The sequence below is a fragment of the Haplochromis burtoni genome, unplaced genomic scaffold (genome assembly GCF_018398535.1).
Source record: "Haplochromis burtoni strain Fernald_Lab_line unplaced genomic scaffold, NCSU_Asbu1 Contig_854, whole genome shotgun sequence".
In the NCBI taxonomy this organism is placed as follows: domain Eukaryota; kingdom Metazoa; phylum Chordata; class Actinopteri; order Cichliformes; family Cichlidae; genus Haplochromis; species Haplochromis burtoni.
Genome location: NW_024583215.1, coordinates 81,349 through 100,855, shown reverse-complemented (window position 1 = coordinate 100,855; position 19,507 = coordinate 81,349). Strand labels below are relative to the sequence as shown.

The 19,507-nt window shown below is 40.7% G+C and overlaps 1 protein-coding gene across 2 annotated transcripts; it reads right to left on the bottom strand.

Moving 5' to 3' along the window:
• Positions 1 to 954: 954 nt before the first annotated feature.
• On the bottom strand, positions 955 to 12,633 carry LOC102291230 (cystine/glutamate transporter; the record flags this gene model as incomplete). 2 transcript variants are annotated; one of them, XM_042215875.1, is given in 7 exon segments in its annotated part: positions 955 to 1,132; positions 3,434 to 3,583; positions 7,241 to 7,337; positions 7,953 to 8,056; positions 10,989 to 11,112; positions 11,712 to 11,782; positions 11,925 to 12,633. In XM_042215875.1, coding segments are annotated over 6 exon segments (694 nt in total), but the record flags the coding sequence as incomplete, so codon positions are not given.
• Between the last annotated feature and the right edge of the window lie 6,874 nt (positions 12,634 to 19,507).

Below are 19,507 nucleotides of genomic sequence, written 5' to 3'. Positions count from 1 at the left end.
TGTTGAGCTTTTGTTACCTGGTGGCTACACAAGCCAGGAAGTACAAACGACCGGATTTGTTGTGTGGTAGTAGCAGGTAAGTGAACCCTTTTTTTTAATTATTTGAATATATTTGAGTGCTTGTGTATAAATACACAAACAATACACACATGCTTTCAATTGTGTACTTTAAGTGATCTTGGTAATTCTGTTTTGAAGTTCAGTTAACGCTAGAAATGTGTTTTGGAGTTCGTACGTGTTTTGTCTCTAGGGGCCACCATATATATTTATATATAAACATATGTAAATGAATCCACTTTTTTTTTTTACATTAGTAATTCCTTTTGTGCATAATTTTGTATTGTTGTTAATAATAAATAAATTAAAGCACAAAACAACCTGAAGAGCCGGTTCGGAGCCGAAAGAGCCGGCTCTTTTTAGTGAGCCAAGCCGAAAGGGCCGGTTCTCTAAAAAGAGCCGGAAATCCCATCACTAGATGACACGGCACCCCAAAAAGTAATGAAAGACTGTCCAAACTTTCACACTCGAGTTTGATTTTGTGCCTCTCCAGTATCTCGCCAGACTCAAAAACCTTGATTTTAAAAATGAAATGCAAAAATTGCATTCACTTCAATCTGAACCATGAAATATGTATTTGAGACCTTGATGGATTACTTCAGAATTAAAGGAGGAAAAAGAAAAACTTCTTTTGGGTGGTCGATATTTTTCACAGGGGGGTGGCATTGTGGATTAATGCACATGTTTTATCTGACAGATTCTTACAGTGGATGATAACACTCCTAGGAATTTGTGCTTCCTCCCCACCAAACTGGGGATCTTTTCCATCTCAGGTGAATTTACTACTACACTACAGATCACTTCCATTATTAAATAAATAATTGACAAATAGTGCTTTATTAATTTCATGTTTGCAGCTTAATCAAGTGACCCATCAGTAACTTAATGATGTGTTACCTAAAGTCCTCTGAAGCCACTTTGGTCTGTGGTTGAAGTAAATAAAGATGTAGTATGCAGGGATGCCAGTGAGGGAAATGGCAAATCCAATTCCTGTGTTAACAGGGTCCGAGTACAGAGACAGGAACACCATGAAGAAACATGTGATGCAAAACACCACTGGAAAAAACAGTGGAACCTGCGGACAAATCAACAGTGAAATTATATACTGTACACACAAAGATGGTGAAAAGTCAGGATTTTGCAGAACTGATTGAATGTTTTGTGTTTAAAATTTCAGAGGAAAATGTAAGAGCTACAGTGCTGTGAAAAAAGTATTTGTCCCCTTCACAGTTCCTTAGTATTTATGTCACAATTTCATGTTTTAAATCATGACACAAACTTTGTTATTAGACTAAGATATTCTGAGTAAATACAAAATGCAGGTCTTAAACAATGATTTTATTTATTCAGGGCAAAACCTATTTGACCCTTTGTGAAAAAGTCATTGCACTCTTTGGTAAATCATGAATTAACTGTAATTAACCACAATTAAATTTGAGTGAATTTTCATTACTAGACCCAGTCCTGATTATTGTCACACCTGCTGAATCAAGAAATCACGTAATTAGAACCTGTCTGACAAAGTAAAGTAGGCTAATAGATTAGATTAGATTAGATTAGATTAGATTAGATTAGATTAGATGAAACTTTATTAATCCCTTGGGTGGGTTCCTCCGGGAAATTCAGTACTAGATGTGAAGGCCAACACATCAGAGCTAAGGAACAAACTCAGTGACACTTATCAGTCTGGGAAATGGTTTTCCACTAGTACCAACTCAGCTCGGCTCAGCTTGATTCAACATTTAGGGGTTTCCATTGGGTACTTTCTTAGTACCTGCTTATTCCAAGAAAGCTGAGTCAATCCGAAACTGTGACTTCAGCAGACTTCATGACAGCTGTTGGCCAATCTATGGCATCACTCAATGAGTCATGAGAGCAATTCCTTCACAAAAACTTTTGAAACTAGGAAGTGGTCCCCGAGTCTGACAAAAAGCCACAGATCGAGCAGCAGATATGCAATCGCCTTGACATCCTCTTTTGTTGTGGTGGTTTATGTTTCATACAAATGAAAACACAGTTGCTATAGTGAATCCATGCACATTAGGTGGTACTCAGTTGTGATGGAAAACGAATGAAACGCAGTAGAGTCAAGTCAAGTAGGTACTAGTGGAAAAGAGGCTAAAGTTATTTCTTAGGCTTTGAGAAAACAGTGAACCCCGGAGAGAGCCATTATGGACAAATGAAGAAAACCTGGATCAGTGGTGAACCTTCCAGGAGTAGCTGGTCTACCAAAATCTTCAAGAGTGCATTGAAGACTCATCCAGCATCACCCCAACATCTAAAGGACTGTAGGCCTCAATTCATGAATCAAAAATAAGAAAGAGACCAAGCAAAATGCTATCCATGGGAGAGTTCCAAGCTGCTGACCAAACAAAACACAAAAGCTCATCTTTAACTTGACGAGAGTCTTTTCCCAAGATTTTGGGGAAAAGATTCTGTTCCCTGACAAGACGAAAGCTGAACCTTTTTGGAAGGTTTGAGTCATGGTTACATCTGGTGTAACACCATTCCATACAAAGAGCATCATACTAACAGTCAAACATGATAGTGGTAGCGGGGTGGTCTGGGGCAGCTTTAAGAGCTGAACAACTTGCCATGATTGATCAAACGGTGAATTCTGCTGTCTACCAGAAAATCCTGAAGGAGAATGTTCAGCAGTCACACTTGAATGATGCAGTGGGTCAATGATCCAAAACACACCAGCAAGTCCACCCCTGAATGGCTCAAAAATAAATTAATAAATGAAGGCTTTGGAGCAGCCTTGTCAAAGTCAGGACTGAGAAAACTGCGAAGCTTTAGCATGACAACACAAACACTTGGTGGTAGTTCTTGCTGTGAAGGGTGTCACAACCAGTGATTAGGTTTAGGGGACCGTGGCTCAGGGGGTTGGGAAGCGTATCTGTAACCGGAAGGTCGCCGGTTCGATCCCTGGGCTCTCTGTCCTGGTCGTTGTGTCCTTGGGCAAGACAATTTACCCTACTTGCCTACTGGTGTTGGCCAGAGGGGCCGATGGCGCGAAATGGCAGCCTCGCTTCTGTCAGTCTGCCCCAGGGCAGCTGTGGCTACAACCGTAGCTTGCCTCCACCAGTGTATGAATGTGAGAGTGAATGAATAGTGGCATTGTAAAGCGCTTTGGGTGCCTTGAAAAGCGCTATTTAAATCCAATCCATTATTATTATTATTAATTATTTTTAAAATATAAAATGCAATTTGTTTGATGATCTGAAACATAAGTGTGACAAATGTAGGAAACACTAAGAAATCAGAAACGGGGCAAATACTTTTACACAGCACTGTATCTGGATGCATAAAAGGTTAATTGCATATATAACTGCAAAGTTCAGATATAGCTGCATAGTGGTGTGGAAATACTGACTTTAAAAGGGCGGGGGAGGTCCGGCTTTGTGTATCGGAGGTAGATCAAACCCAGCACCACCACACCGATGAACAGCCATCGCAGGAAGCTCATGAAGTTCAACAGACTGTAGATGTCTCCAACTAACAGCTGGAGCATGGTCATAGGGTACTGTACATTCACATACACATCCAAATACACACACACATACAAGACGGTTGTATTTCCATCAGTCAAGACTGTGTATTTACAGTGTGGATTTACAGTAGGCTTTATGGACTGATGAATCAAAACTTGAAATCTTTGGTTCCTTCTTCACAGGCTGTTTTACTGGATCTAGGGTCAGTGATAGGAGCCTTGAAACAAAATGGCTGTCGCAGCATTCTGGATTGCCATGCAATACCCTCTGGTATGGACTAGAGATGGACCGATCTGATATTACGTATCAGTATCGGTCTAATACTGACCTAAATTACTGGATCTGATATCGTAGAGAAATAAAAAATGGAATCCGATCCATTAAATATTACAAAAGCACCTCACAAAACTTGCGACATAGTGTAACCCAGCTCATAACCTTAGCACGTCGAAGCAGTATGCGTCACGTGATAGAGCAGCTGTGGCGTGCGAGACCTGTCGGCGGCCTTAGTGGAACTACAGGGCTGTTTCGAGGTGACCGACTGGGAAACACTCTGTGAGCCTCACGCCGAGGACATCAATGGGCTTACTGAGTGTATCACAGACTACATAACTTTCTGCACCGACTCCATTGTTCCAGCTCAGACTGTTCATTGTTACCCAAATAACAAGCCGTGGGTGACTAAGGACATCAAAGCCCTCCTCAACAACAAGAAGAGGGCTTTCAGAGGGGGCAACAAAGAGGAGGTGAGGAAGATCCAGGTGTTACTAAAGGACAAGATCAGAGAGGCTAAGGACAATTACAGGAGGAAGCTGGAGTGGAAACTCCAGCAGAACAGCATGAGAGAGGTGTGGAGGGGCATGAAGACCATCACTGGATTCAGGCCAACCAACAGCAGGGGAGCTGAGAATAGAGCCAAAGAGTTGAATCTGTTTTTCAATAGATTCGACACCACAGTGTCTGCTCCCACCCCCACAACCTCACCTGTAGTCTGCCTGGAACCCAGAGCCACACCACTGTGCCAGCCTCTCTCCACATGGCACTGTGACCTCCTGTGAGATTCCTGACACCCCTCCTCCACCCATCACCTTCACTCAATACCAGGTCGAGATGCAAATGAGGAGTCTTCACTCAGGCAAGTCTGCTGGAGCAGACGGAGTGAGTCCCCTCGTCCTCAAGACCTGTGCCCCCCAGCTGTGTGGATTCTTTCATAAACTGTTTATGCTGAGTCTGCAGAGGGTCCCAGTGATGTGGAAGACATCATGCCTCGTCCCTATTCCAAAGATACCACGTGTCCTGGATTGTTGATTACCTGACAGGAAGACCACAATATGTACGTCTCCCACAGTGTGTGTCTGACAAGGTGATCAGCAACACAGGGGCACCACAGGGGACTGTCCTCTCCCCCTTCCTCTTCATCCTCTACACCACAGACTTCAGCCACTGCACAGAGACCTCCATCTTCAGAAGTTTCCTGATGACTGGTGGTTGGGTGCATCAGCAGGGATGATGAGACAGAGTACCGGGCTGTGGTCGACTCCTTTGTCACGTGGTGTGAGCAGAATCATCTGCAGCTCAACATGGCAAAGACCAAGGAATTGATCATGGACTTCAGGAAGACCAGGAAACACTTGACCCCTCTTTCAAACCAGGGGGTCAGTGTTGACATTGTGGAGGACTATAAATACCTTGGAGTACACATTGACAATAAACTGGACTGGGCTAAAAACACCACAGCACTTTACAGGAAGGGCCAGAGTCATCTCTATTTTTTGAGGCAACTGAGGTCCTTCAACATCTGCCAGAAAATGCTGAGGATTTCTACGAGTCTGTTGTGGCCAGTGTGATCCTCTATGCTGTTGCATGCTGGGGGAGCAGGTTGAGGGTCACAGATGCCAATAGACTCGTTAAACTGATCTGTAAGGCCAGTGATGTTGTGGGGATGGAGCTGGACTCCCTCAAGGTGGTGTCAGAGAGGCGGATGTTTTCCAAGATAAAGACAGTGTTGGATAACATCTCCCACCCACTCCATGACATGCTTGTTAGTCACAGGAGCACGTTCAGTGAGAGACTGAGATCACCGAAAAGCACCACTGAACGACACAGGAAATCTTTCCTGCCTGTGGCTCCCTGTACAACTCCTCCACTTAACACACTGTTTACTGCAACAGCTACACCCTTTTTGCACATGTTCATTTTCAGCTATTTATTTATAAGTGACTTTTATGTGTATATATATGCTTGTATATATTGTGCTATTCTTAGTTAGTGTATTATCCCTTAAACCTTTTCCCTGAATCCGTTCAGTCAGACTTGACAAAAACTGGAAAAATTGGGGTGTTCTAAAACTTTTGACTGGTAGTTTAGTTACTTTCCACTATGTTTCTACTCCATGATAAACTACAAATTTACCCCAAATTACTACTATTGATATTTTAATATGAGAATAAAATTCTAGAAAATAAATCAGGCCCCATTTTATCATTTTATCCTTATCTTAAAGACGCTGCTGGTTGCTAATTTACTTGTGGTGGGTAACAAGTAAGCAGAACTGCTTTCTTCCATTTCCACAACATCTCTAAAATTAGAAATATCCTGTCTCAAAGTGACACTGAAAAAGTAGTTCATGCATTTATTACTTCCAGGCTGGACGACTGTAATTCATTATTATCAGGATGTCCTAAAAACTCGCTGAAAAGCCTTCAGCTAATCCAAAATGCTGCAGCAAGAGTCCTGACAGGGACTAGAAAGAGAGAGCAGATTTCTCCTGTTTTGGCTTCCCTTCATTGGCTTCCTGTTAAATCCAGAATTGAATTCAAAATCCTGCTCCTCACATACAAGGTCTTAAATAATCAGGCCCCATCTTATCTTAATGACCTTGTAGTACCATATCACCCTATTAGAGCACTTCGCTCTCGCTCTGCAGGCCTACTTGTTGTTCCTAGAGTATTTAAAAGTAGAATGGGAGGCAGAGCCTTCAGTTTTCAGGCCCCTCTTCTGTGGAACCAGCTTCCAGTTTGGATTCAGGAGACAGACACTATCTCTACTTTCAAGATTAGGCTTAAAACTTTCCTTTTTGCTAAAGCATATAGTTAGGGCTGGACCAGGTGACCCTGAATCCTCCCTTAGTTATGCTGCAATAGACGTAGGCTGCCGGGGATTCCCATGATGCATTGAGATTTTCCTTTCCAGTCACCTTTCTCACTCACTATGTATTAACAGACCTCTCTGCACTGAATCATACCTGTTATTAACCTCTGTCTCTCTTCCACGGCATGTCTTTATCCTGTCTTCCTTCTCTCACCCCAACCAGTTGTTGCAGATGGCTCCACCCCTCCATGACCATGATTCTGTCGGAGGTTTCTTCCTGGTAAAAGGGAGTTTTCCCTCCCACTGTTGTTCATAAGGGGTTGAGTATCAGGATTTTCTCTGTATTTGTGTAGGGTCTTACCTTATAATATAAAACACCTTGAGGCAACTGTCGTTAGGATGTTGTTCTATATCAGTGAAACTGAATTGAATCTCTAACCTTCCTACAATTTTTGTCCAAAAAAGTGCAGAAAGCTCAGACAGAATTGTTTTCAGGACTCATGACATCTATTAGCTCATGTTGTCGTCCCTTTCAAAGATTAGTTTTTGTGACCTTTAGTATATTGTCTGAAATGAAATGCTTATGTTAGTAAACTGACCATTATGAGAACAGCTGCAAGTGGAGTGTGTCTGCGGACATGGATCATAGACAAAACCTCAGGGAGCTGGCCTTCACGTGAAGCTACGTAGAACATTCTGGTGAACACACACATTATGACAGACAAAATGAGGAGAGACACCATGACATTCACTTGATAATCAACACAGTCACATTGTATGATTAAAATCAGCTCTTTTTCAACATAAAACATATTCCCATGGGCAGTTTTCTCATTCCCATTAAAAATGCCTCAAGTGTGTAGGTTCAAAGATTTGAAAAGACAACCTGCTTGACTAACTGTGCCTGCATATTTTACAATAAATGCTAGTTTACAAAAAAAGAGAGAAAAAGATAGAGGTGTCCTTTGTTTCCCTCTCTGAGTAGTTCAGATTTTACTTGCTGGTTAATGTGACACTCTGAAAATTCCTTGATTAGGTTTAGGAAAAGTTTAAATTCATTAAATCATTGTCACTTTTGTTGCACCGTAGCACAGATGCTTAAGGACACCTTGTGTGCACCACCAGCAACTTTGACAAAACTGATGTATTTGACACCCTACACATGACACACACACACACACACACAGTATAAGTATACTTAATACCACAAATTATTGCAAAGTTAGAACTTTTGTTTAACTGCTACAGGATTCTGTCGTGAGCACATCGGCATACATACTTTAGGTGTTTTAGCAGTGACACGAACCTTACCTTGACAGGGCAAAGACGCAGCCATTCATGGTGCCGTAGCAGGACAAGGCTACAAATACTGGGACGGCGATAGAGAAGTTCCCCAGAAGCCTCTCTGCAAATGTCTGTGGATTTCACAAAGAGGACATAAAGGGAGACAGATGAGCGTTTGTTGGTCATTTGTTTGTATTGAATGTCAGATGGAAAGCAGTGTTCAGGTGACAGGTGTATTTGAGACTAGCTCGAATAAATCAACTTGCAGGAAGTGTTGACTAAAGTTTTCTAATATTTTCAGTACAATGTTGGTGACGAAGCAGCACTGTGGTAGAAGGAAAAAGGCCAACAAAACGATGTGAAAACATCAGAGCTGAACGACGGCCTTTCTTTAAAACACTTCATGGAAGTTGGATCAGTTGCATCCGAAGAATAGTCAGGCAGACTGTAACTGAAAACACCATTGGATGTAAGGTTACACTTGCAGTCAATCAACTAAACACTGACCAAGCAGGAGCAGCACTCCACCCTTCAGAGATAAGCTGCACCCTGCATACAGGATTCATACAGTAGCATGACCAGAGCTTTGAAGAACTAACAGACACTATTAGTTGTTTGGTGTGCAAGACCTTTGTTTAAAAAGCAGAGGGATTATCTTTAGTCAGAGGAACTAAATGAAAGCGGAACATTTATTTTTAAAGGTTCTGTTTAAATACATGTAGTACACGTTTTTGAAGGACACAAGGTCCACATTAGTACAGTTTCATTTCTAAACATTTGCTGCACTTGTACCTTTGTCCAAAGTTTTAGGAGCCCTGGGTGTACGTTTGAAAATGTCCAAGTTTTGTGGTAGTGTATTGAGGTAAATGCTAAATAAAAACGATCTTTATATATGACTTCAGCCTATTCCATTCATCACTCTTCCATTATGTGAACACACCTCTAATTCAAAAAGCCTAAAATGACTAATCGTGCCTCAAGCCAAGCTTCTTCGAGATAAGTTCTAGACACCAGTTAAACTCTGTAATCAAGTTTGAGATGTAAACTTCTGCCCGCTGTCTATGAGAGAGGAAGAACTTAGTTTAATGCTTTTATCCTATCACAGCCTTCTAAGAACACATAAATGCTCTTAACACCTGTCTTAAGGTGCTTTTATCACTCTCTGTGCACAGGGCAATAAAACTAACTGCATTACAAAAGACCAGCGATCTCTGATCGCTATCCTCAGTCTAATAAGCAACAGTGGTTATTATTGGGGAATGTCTGTGATGTGATTAACATTAACAGGGCTGGGATGGAACAATCACATTAACAGCTGCTGGGAAGCCAAGCTGTCAGAGACACTTTGCTGATAATGACATGCTAAGTGCAGGAAGGCAACCGCACTGCTCAAGCCAGAAGTAAACACCACGGAGGTGAGACCTCAACTAAATGCTTTCAAGTAGCATGCACAACGTTTTACTGCAGAGAGCCAAGGTCAGCCCTTACAGTGAAACACACTGTGAGATATATTTCACTATCAAATAAGGAGCCACTGCCATAATTTCAGCTTAATATAAGCTACTGATATCACATATAACATAACAAAGTTTTGCTTTTCTCGTTGCTTTATTGAACTTTCCCTGTTCCTGCACACTGCCTGTCTGTGACAAGTTTTTGTTATAGCCCATATAGGTTGGCTTCACATTTCCTGATTAGTTTAACAGTAACTACAAAAAGCCTTCAAAGTAGTTTTTCTGATTTTTAGAGAGATAGGGTTACCATAACATATTAATTTATTAGAACAACTTAGCTTCCAAATCCACTGTCCTTATGACAACAAACACAAAGCTGCAAACATGGGATCTTCCACTGTGTGGCCAACTGAATGCTCAGAAATAGAGCTACATAGCGTTCCCAATAGTGGTGAGGATTCAGACACAAAATAGCCCCCAAAAGTTTCTAGTTCATACAATAGTTGCCCAGCAGCCCTGATGGCGTCTTCCTGCTTTGCAGATACCTTGCAGTCTGGAAATGGCTTATTTAATGAGTCACAAATATCCACTAGTGGAAATGTTACAGTTTTGCTGCTGTTTACGTTCAGTTCTGCCATTGTGGATTGTGGCTACTCTGACTTTACGAGTGGGAAGTTGAGTTATTCCAGATTCACATTTCAACTGGGAACTTGGAAATTCTGACTTGGGAACACACCCTATTTCTACCACCTTGATGCTGATTGGCATTTTACAACACTTGTTTAAGCAGCTCTGAATTTTTGTGACTGTTAGTTATTTGTGTTTACCCAAAGTAATGCCCCAAAATGTAGTTCTTTGATTATTCTAGTGAATCGTGAGCTTTTGATCTATGTTTTTATGTGTGAATTGTTACATTTTGTTCAGGCATAGATGTCTCTCTCGTTTACATATTTCTCTAAATTATTTTTTTCTGCTGAATATTTTGCTTTATGACCAAATTGTCAACAAAGTTAATAGCATTGCTTATTTATTACTGATTAGCCAGTCAGATTATTAGCCAATTGGGATGCTTTACAAAGCTCTACAGAATATATTTTTTTAGATGAGGGGATGTGTGCATTGTCTGCTCTATGTCAATCATTCTTACCCATAACATCCTTATCTGTTTACAGGCATGTTACGGTACATGCAGAGCTCAGGACAGAAACAATAATATGGGTCTCTAAATGAATGACTGTGCTATAATAAATGCACTGTCACACAATCTATTGATTCTTTCCCAAACACATATCATTAAAAAAAATCTAACTAGTGCTTTAAGGTAGAATCATTTTCACTACAGATGTATTTAGTTACATTATAATTATACACTAAGCTGATACAGATATTTTGTGAATAAGAGACATGGGTGAGGGGTCCCACTTTGAGTGTGTATGGCCTTGATTGAGGACTCATGCGGGGAAACGTACATTTATAAAGTTGTGTTGCTGTTTTACTGTTGTTGGTTTTTGCTTTTTTATTTTATTCCTAATACAATATTTAAGGCAGACGGATAAGTGACAGTTACTTTTAAAGGTTCAGTACTTACACTGTTTTTCCAAGTACTTACCACAGCAACAGCTGATGAGGCCAGGAGCTCCTCAGCTGACATTACAGTGTAGTATGCCACATTGGTGAGCACATAGCAAGAAGTCACAATTGCCATGGAGATACAGATGGCGAGTGGAACAGTCCTGAGGGCCGGAGGGAGCACACTGTTAGGCACTTGCAAGACTTACTCATCCTTCTTTCCCTTGTATATCTATGTCTGTTTTACTTCCATACATGCTCCATCTGTACAGCTTTCTAAGAGACGTAAACAGAATGTACCACCTACTATTGGGCTGATCAATTCTGCTAGCTACAACAGCTCCAAAGTTTTGCTTTTTGTGCTAATTCTTTGGTAGGCAGCACAAAACAATCAGAGTACTCTGCATTTTTTTTGTTAAAAACAGAAGAGACGTCACTGTGAACGCAGAGGAAACGGTATCTAATAATGTTCACATGTGCCAGATATGCCAACAGGATGAATTCACTTCAATTCAATTCAAATCAGCTCAATTCAGTTCAGTATATACTGAATATTGTAGGAATGAAATCACAACAAAGGTTGCCTCAAAGTACTTATGTTGTAAAGAGTCTACAATAATACAGAGTGACAAAGTGGAACAACAGTAACTCAGCCATGAAGTGGTAGAGCATGTAACGTCACATAGTGGGTTCAGTCAGTCAGCAGTTTGTTGATGGACCCTTCCTGTTCTAACATGAGTAACCATAGTAACTGGTAACACACCAAGATGCTGTGTAAGGCTCAGGTACAGTAGACACAGTCATTTCACTTCAAAGTAGTCACGTGATCCAATGCTGTTTATTAGAAACAATAATCACAGTAAAATTAGCCACTTTTGTCTAACAGATGAAGAAATATGATTCCTTAGATTTCAAATTCTATTATTCATAAATAACTTTACATGACCAGAAGAGTAAGCACATGGATTAAACTTACCTTGCAGGGTTGTCCACCTCCTCTGTCACAAAGTTCAGATAGAACCTGAGTAAGGAAAGAGTTAGTTTATTACCTCCACTTATTAATGACCAGCAACAGTGTGTGTGTGTGGGGGGGCACACGATCTTTGTCCCCACCAAGATCGACCTATCTTGGTGGGGACAAAAATCTGAAACTTGCTACACTGGTGGGGACCAACAGATCCTAATGGGGACCAAAATCCCAGTCTGCACACAGTTGAAGGCATTTTTTACACTCAAAATGTGGTTTTAGTGTCAGGGTTAAAATTGGGCTATGGTTAGGTATGGAGACAGTTTAACTCAGTTTGCTTTCCACTGAAACTTTAGTGCACGGTCCTGGAACATCCTCGGCCTCCCTTGATTCTCCTGCTTAGCTGTCCTGCTCCTCTTCTCTGTCGCCCCGTAGGTCGTCCTGGAATTTCACTGCAGACATGCCTAACGTGTCCAAATACTAATGGGCTGTGAGGCCCTTACTCATTAGAGCAACCAGAGGAGAGTGGTCCAAAAAGAACAAACTATTCAAAATATATTATATACCAACAGGTATACATACCCCTGTCTATTTCCCTGCAGCATATACGATAGAAACGTAAAATCTGTAACTATGGCGTGAAACGTGTGGGGCAGATGATAAGCGCATGCATGTCCATAGATTTAAAATACACCTTGGTCCACATCTTTTTTTTTTTTTCCTGTTTGATGCACATGCCATGAGGTCACTGCTGTGATAATTTGTTTGTTTTTATTTCATTTATTGCACACCTTTCTGATAAAACTCTGTGTCACAACCATAGTGCGTCAACACCAAAGTCGATGTAATCCAAGATTAATTTTTTTTTCTTGTAAAAAGAGCTTAATTTAGGTAGATTGTAGAAGCCATAAGCAACTGATGAAAAACAAGATGGCTTCTGTCAGATAAACATGTGTTATGAGAGAAAGTCGGGTATTTTGTCAACACCATCAGGATTTTTGTCTGACGGTGTTGACCCTTTTTCTAATGGTGTTGACAAATGCCACAAAAGTGTGCTATTCACCATTTATATTAAGTTATTTTTTACTAATATTTCAGATATATTACCTCCTGTGTATTTTACTGATATTTCTGCTTCACAGATGTGTCAAATATTATCAAATTTGTCTTATCTTGAATCTCATTGTTTATGTATACATTATTAATCCTGTAGGAAAATGCTTAGTCCTCTGCATTTAACCCATTCACTCAGTGATGCAGTGGGCAGCTACCAATCCAGGATAGCCTGCTGTTCGTTGGATTTGAACGCCCAACCTTTCGATCATGTGGCATCTACTGAGCTAGCTGTGCCCCGAGAGCTGTTCTTTAAGTGATGATGTATGAATCCTGCTTCCGGGCCCAAACTACTCTGTGTTTATTAAGCCTGTTGTGCTGTTAAAATGTTTTAATGCTTTTTATCTTGTTCTATTACATCTGAACAAGCCCCTAAAAACAGCCAGTGATCACTGTCAGCCTAACCATCGGGAACCCTCACGTTAACTTTTATCAAGTGGAAAAAAGTTAGCGTTCATCCTCCAGCTTCACTGTGTTTATGTTATGCTAACATAGCTGTGTGCTAGCAATCACGTAGCACATCACTATATACCAGCTAGCCCAACTTCAGTAACCTGACAATAGTCACTGCTGTTTAGTTTTCTGTCTCCATTTATGTTGGAAGTGGTAGCAGAGCTGGTGTATCATGTTCAGGTGGAAACAAGCAATCTAACTTTAACTCTGTTAAATTTCATATATTCTGTTTTCATGGATGCCTGGATGTTACACCTGGTAGAGCCACACTGATCATTTTATTAAAGATGAAAGAATTTAGACAGTTTGTAACTCTCAGTGATGCCGCAGAGTTCCTTTGACTTTGGGATCTGCAGCGGAGTTTGGACCTGGAAATAATGACATCAAACTTAATGGCTGGATAGCATTTCTATTGCTTAATGCATAATTGTGTTGTGAATATTCATCCTTAATCTGTGAAAAAGCATAAGGTTCAGAAAAATAAAGAACATCAGTGATCTGAAAGGAAGAGAAAAAAGTCAGAAGACAAGGTTTTGGAAACAAGCACAGAGGGGCCACCGTAAATATACTTTTATTTATTCACTCCACATAGCAATGTTTGGTTTCTTCCTGAATACTATCGTTGTTTATATTTACTGCGGTAAGAAACGGTAAAAGCTGTGTTTTATAAGGAAAATGCTCAAAAACGCTCTCCGCCTGTGAGCAGGAACAAAACCCAAAGAAACCCTAGCCTTTCCTGTTGGTCGAAAAATGTACCATGTCGACCAATCAAAAAATGATATGGCAACATGGCATTTAGTTGTTTACGAAGGGGAAGTTTTAGGAGTGACGGCGGTGTTTTGAGATGTGAGAGATTTGCGATGTTTAGCGCAAATCTTGTGTAGTTAGTGTGTAGTGTAGTCAATAGTTTTGTTGTGTGTGTCAGAACAATGAGGCGCCTGCTGAGTGTTACAGGTGTTACAGCAGTGACACATCTGCTGCTGTCAGGCCTGCAGGTATCAGGCTGTTGTTCTCCTTCATCTCATAGTGGACAGAAATTATTTTTGGAAGTGGCACAAATAATTTGTGTGGCATCAGATTTGATGCAGAACAGCTGATTGTTCTGTAAATAGTTTGAAATGTTTATTTAAAAACCTTGGCTGCATTTTTAGGTAAACAGCTGCAAAAAACTTTGTTGTTTGCATAACTCAGTTACTTTTTTGAAGAAGTATATAATTAATTGCCCAACATTGGTCATTATTTACTGTATTTTGCAGACAGAGAGTTACAGACTCTCTCCCAGACCACAGACTCATAATACAAGTCAGAGCTTTATAAAAAAAAGAAAGTTGTGTTTTCAAAATTGGAGTTCAAGTTATTTTTACTTCCAATAGTGTTAACATGCTACACAGGTCAGGAACAAGATTTTTTTAAATTTTCATTGTAAGTGGGCTAAAGCAGTTAATTAAAAGTAGTCTAACATAAATGTAAGCTGTAATTTGATTACTTTAATAAACATGTAACTTGGATGGATTGGATGCTGGCGTGACCACAGTGCACACGTCTGCTGTTGCTCACAGTGGTCCAAGGGACGCTCAGGGAGTTTGTGTGTTCGCTCAGACACGTGAAACATTAGAGGGAACATTGGCTTAACAGGCTTTTGAAGGATAGCGTCTCAGTTTCTGTGACCGAGACGATGGTTGTAAAAGTAGATGTCTTTCTGAAAGCGCTGTAACTAAGTTTAAGAATATAATCCACCCACTGTTATCATCTCCAATGCCCTGTACCAACACAGAGCAGAGCAGCTATCTGAACGCTACTCCAACAGAGGTCGATTATCTTGTTAATAATTTCACCTCCTCACTACGTACGACTCTGGATACTGTAGCTCCTGTGAAAACTAAGGTCTCTAATCAGAAGTACCTGACTCCGTGGTATAATTCTCAAACACGTAGCCTAAAGCAGATGACTCGTAATCTGGAGAGGAAATGGCGTGTCACAAATTTAGAGGATCATCATTTAGCCTGGAGAAATAGTTTGCTGCTTTATAAGAAAGCCCTCCGCAAAGCCAGAACATCTTACTATTCATCACTGATTGAAGAAAATAAGAACAACCCCAGGTTTCTCTTCAGCACTGTAGCCAGGCTGACAAAAAGTCAGAGCTCTGTTGAGCCAACCATCCCTTTAACGTTAACTAGTAATGACTTCATGAACTTCTTCACAAATAAAATTTTAATCATTAGAGAAAAAATTACCAATAATCATCCCACAGATGTAATATTATCTACAGCTACTCTTAGTACCATTGATGTTAAGTTAGACTCTTTTTCTCCAATTGATCTTTCTGAGTTAACTTCAATAATTACTTCCTCCAAACCATCAACGTGTCTTTTAGACCCCATTCCTACAAAACTGCTCAAAGAAGTCCTGCCATTAATTAATTCTTCGATCTTAAATATGATCAACCTATCTCTAATAATCGGCTATGTACCACAGGCCTTCAAGCTGGCTGTAGTTAAACCTTTACTCAAAAAGCATCTCTAGACCCAGCAGTCTTAGCTAATTATAGGCCAATCTCCAACCTTCCTTTCATATCAAACATCCTTGAAAGAGTAGTTGTCAAACAGCTAACAGATCATCTGCAGAGGAATGGTTTATTTGAAGAGTTTCAGTCAGGTTTCAGAGCTCAGCACAGCACAGAAACAGCTTTAGTGAAGGTTACAAATGATCTTCTTATGGCCTCTGACAGTGGACTCATCTCTGTGCTTGTCCTGCTAGACCTCAGTGCAGCGTTCGATACTGTTGACCATAATATCCTATTAGAGCGATTAGAACATGCTGTAGGTATTACAGGTACTGCGCTGCAGTGGTTTGTATCATATCTATCTAATAGACTCCAATTTGTGCATGTAAATGGAGAGTCCTCTTCACACACTGAGGTTAATTATGGAGTTCCACAGGGTTCAGTGCTAGGACCAATTCTGTTTACATTATACATGCTTCCCTTAGGCAGTATCATTAGAAGACATAGCATACATTTTCACTGCTATGCAGATGACACCCAGCTCTATCTATCCATGAAGCCAGATAACACACACCAATTAGTTAAACTGCAGGAATGTCTTAAAGACATAAAGACCTGGATGGCCGCTAACTTTCTGCTTCTTAATTCAGATAAAACTGAGGTTATTGTACTCGGCCCTGAAAATCTTAGAAATATGGTATCTAACCAGATTCTTACTCTGGATGGCATTACCTTGGCCTCCAGTAACACTGTGAGGAACCTTGGAGTCATTTTTGACCAGGACATGTCCTTCAACGCACATATTAAACAAATATGTAAGACTGCTTTCTTCCATTGTGCAATATCTCTAAAATTAGAAATATCCTGTCTCAAGAGTGACACAAAAAAACTAGTTCATGGATTTATCATTTCTAGCATACTTGCTGTTCCTAGATAATTTAAAAGTAGAATGGGAGCCAGAGTCTCTCATCGATGATGCATCTTAAGTCAATGGTAAACTATACAATGACGTGCCAGTACATGGTAGCTCTCGTAATGGAAGTTAGCAACAGGTTGAGACGTCTAGGAAGATCATAGATTATCGAGAGGTAGATGTACGTTATGTATTCTTTGTCCTCAAGGCGCGCCCACGCATATCACTTTAATAATATATACCAGTAGTTCTAATAATACAATAAAAACAACTTACTCTCTCTCTTACTTAAGTTATTTCGCGTGTATATTAGATAGAATAATATCTCACATTAATTGTTCGTAAATAATAATTAAATTAATTATAGCAACAAAACAACTAAAGAGCGGTATCGGTACGTCACAGAGTTAAGAGCCGGCTCTTTTTAGTGAGGCGAGCAGAAAGAGCCGGTTCTCTAAAAAGAGCCGGATGTAAACCACTCACTAGTAGTGATGGTAAATTTGATTCCTTTTAGTAAATTGAGTTTGAATGAGTCACTCACCAAAATGAATCAGGCGTTTTGAGTCATTTGAGTCACTGAGTCAGTTGCTAGGAGAGTGCAAAAAATGTACATTTTCATGCAAACTTAATTTGTTTGTCTTTTCATGTAAACTCTATTGCTAAGATGAGTGATTGAAAAAGAAAAACAACTCTTTTATAGAGCAAAAAAGAGCAAAAAATAAAGATTTGTAAAGGGAACATTTATTTTTATTTCAATAGAATATCAATGAAATTTCTGACAGATAGAAAATGAAATGTGAATCAACAAAATCAAAATCAAAAATATAAATAAAAATAAATAAAATTCACAGATTACTGTGTTCAAAAGTACTAGTCCACTTCAAAATTAATTGTCCCTTACAGATTGGCATTGAGGAAAATAAGCTCCCGAACTTTTCCAGGGCTGAGACGGTTCCTTCTGTCTGTAATTATTTGTCCTGCCTTTGAAAAGATCCGCTCTGATGGAATGGAAGTTGCCACTATGCAGAGTCTCGTCTTCATAATATCGCAGGTTTTTTTGAAGACAGTGGCACGGGACTTCCACCACTCCAGGGGGTCAGATGTTCGGGGTAGGAGTGGCTCTGACAGGAATCCTTTAATCTCCAGCATTGCCTCTGTGAAGGGGTTTTGGACTCCTGGCCTCAGTGATGCAACCCGCTCCTCAAAATCGGCCCAAATCACAGGCACTGTCTCAGTGGAAGTACTGGCCTGTGGGACACCCTCTCCTTCCTCTGTGCTGGGTGTTGCCAGTGGCAGTGGTCTTAAGGACCTTGATGCAGCTCCCACAACTCTTGTTACAGCATCTTCTGCATGTCTATCATGTAAAAATGCATGCTTCTTGAACCTGGGATCCAAAAGTGTAGCATCTGCAAGCAGGCTCACTTGTTCGATCCCCCCCAGCCGTTTGACAATTTCTGCCATGAGGATGTCTACCATGTTGCGGATTGGCTGATAGATGGAAGGACTTCTCTGTCTGTGTGCAGTAACCCTCTGCAGCCCTCTTGCCATTAAAATGGCTTTTGATCCAGTAACAAACCTGTTGAGGAGAAATAAAGGAAAGACTATAGTTCCATGCGTTTTAATGCAGTTACAGCCCCTGAGTACATGCTTAAGTTTTTTTTTTTTGTGTCCCGTTTGGATCTTTAGCCATCAGAATTGTTGTCTTAAGGCCAAGAAAGATGCCAAGCGGATTTATTTTACCAAGTGGATCATCATGGCCTTGCCATATTGGTCCATTTGATTGACCTTTATTATAATTATGAATTTATTTTATTTTCAGTTGCTACAAACGGGACAGACATGACTGGGGGATAGGACAGGGAGAAAGAATGAAAGAAAGAGAGGGAGAGAAAGAAAACCAAAGAGGAGAAGAGACGGTGAGAAGGGGGGGAAGAAAGAAAAAAACAAACAAACAAAAACCAGCATGCTATATAAACTAGCTAGCAGTAGATATCAGTAGATACATGCTAGAGGGTGTGGGGGAGCCACAGCCCCGTCCTCCAGGGTATGAAGCAGGTATGGAGGAGATCAAAACTCCAGACATCCAGAGGCCCCCAGAACACAAGAGACCAAGGAAGACCAACAGAGGGGCAGCCGCGCCACTGTCCCAGTAAGAGCTGAGGAGAGTCCCAGATGAGGGCTCACTCAGCAGCCGCGGAGCAGAAGCCAGGGGGGTTGCAGTAGAGACGGCGCCCCCGTCAGTAGCTGTTCGCCTGGAGACAGACACTGCTGTTGCCTGACGATAAGATGCACACCAGGCCAGATAGTAGAGTTATTAACCGTTGCGGAGTACCCCAATTCCTCACTGAATAGTGGCCACACAAGTCGTAAAGCCCCAGGCTACCAGCCGACCCCGATAAGCGGCCGCCCCCAATCCGCCAAGGCAAGGAAGGCAATACTTATTTGTATAAGCACAATTCAATCAACAGAGTGAAATTCAAAGTGCCCTTTGTACAGAGCACTAGAAACAAGCAACAAATAAAAAAGCATGATTTAAAAATTGTTAATAAACATAGGAAACTAACTAACTATACCCTAAAATTAACATAACAATCTATATATATAGGTATA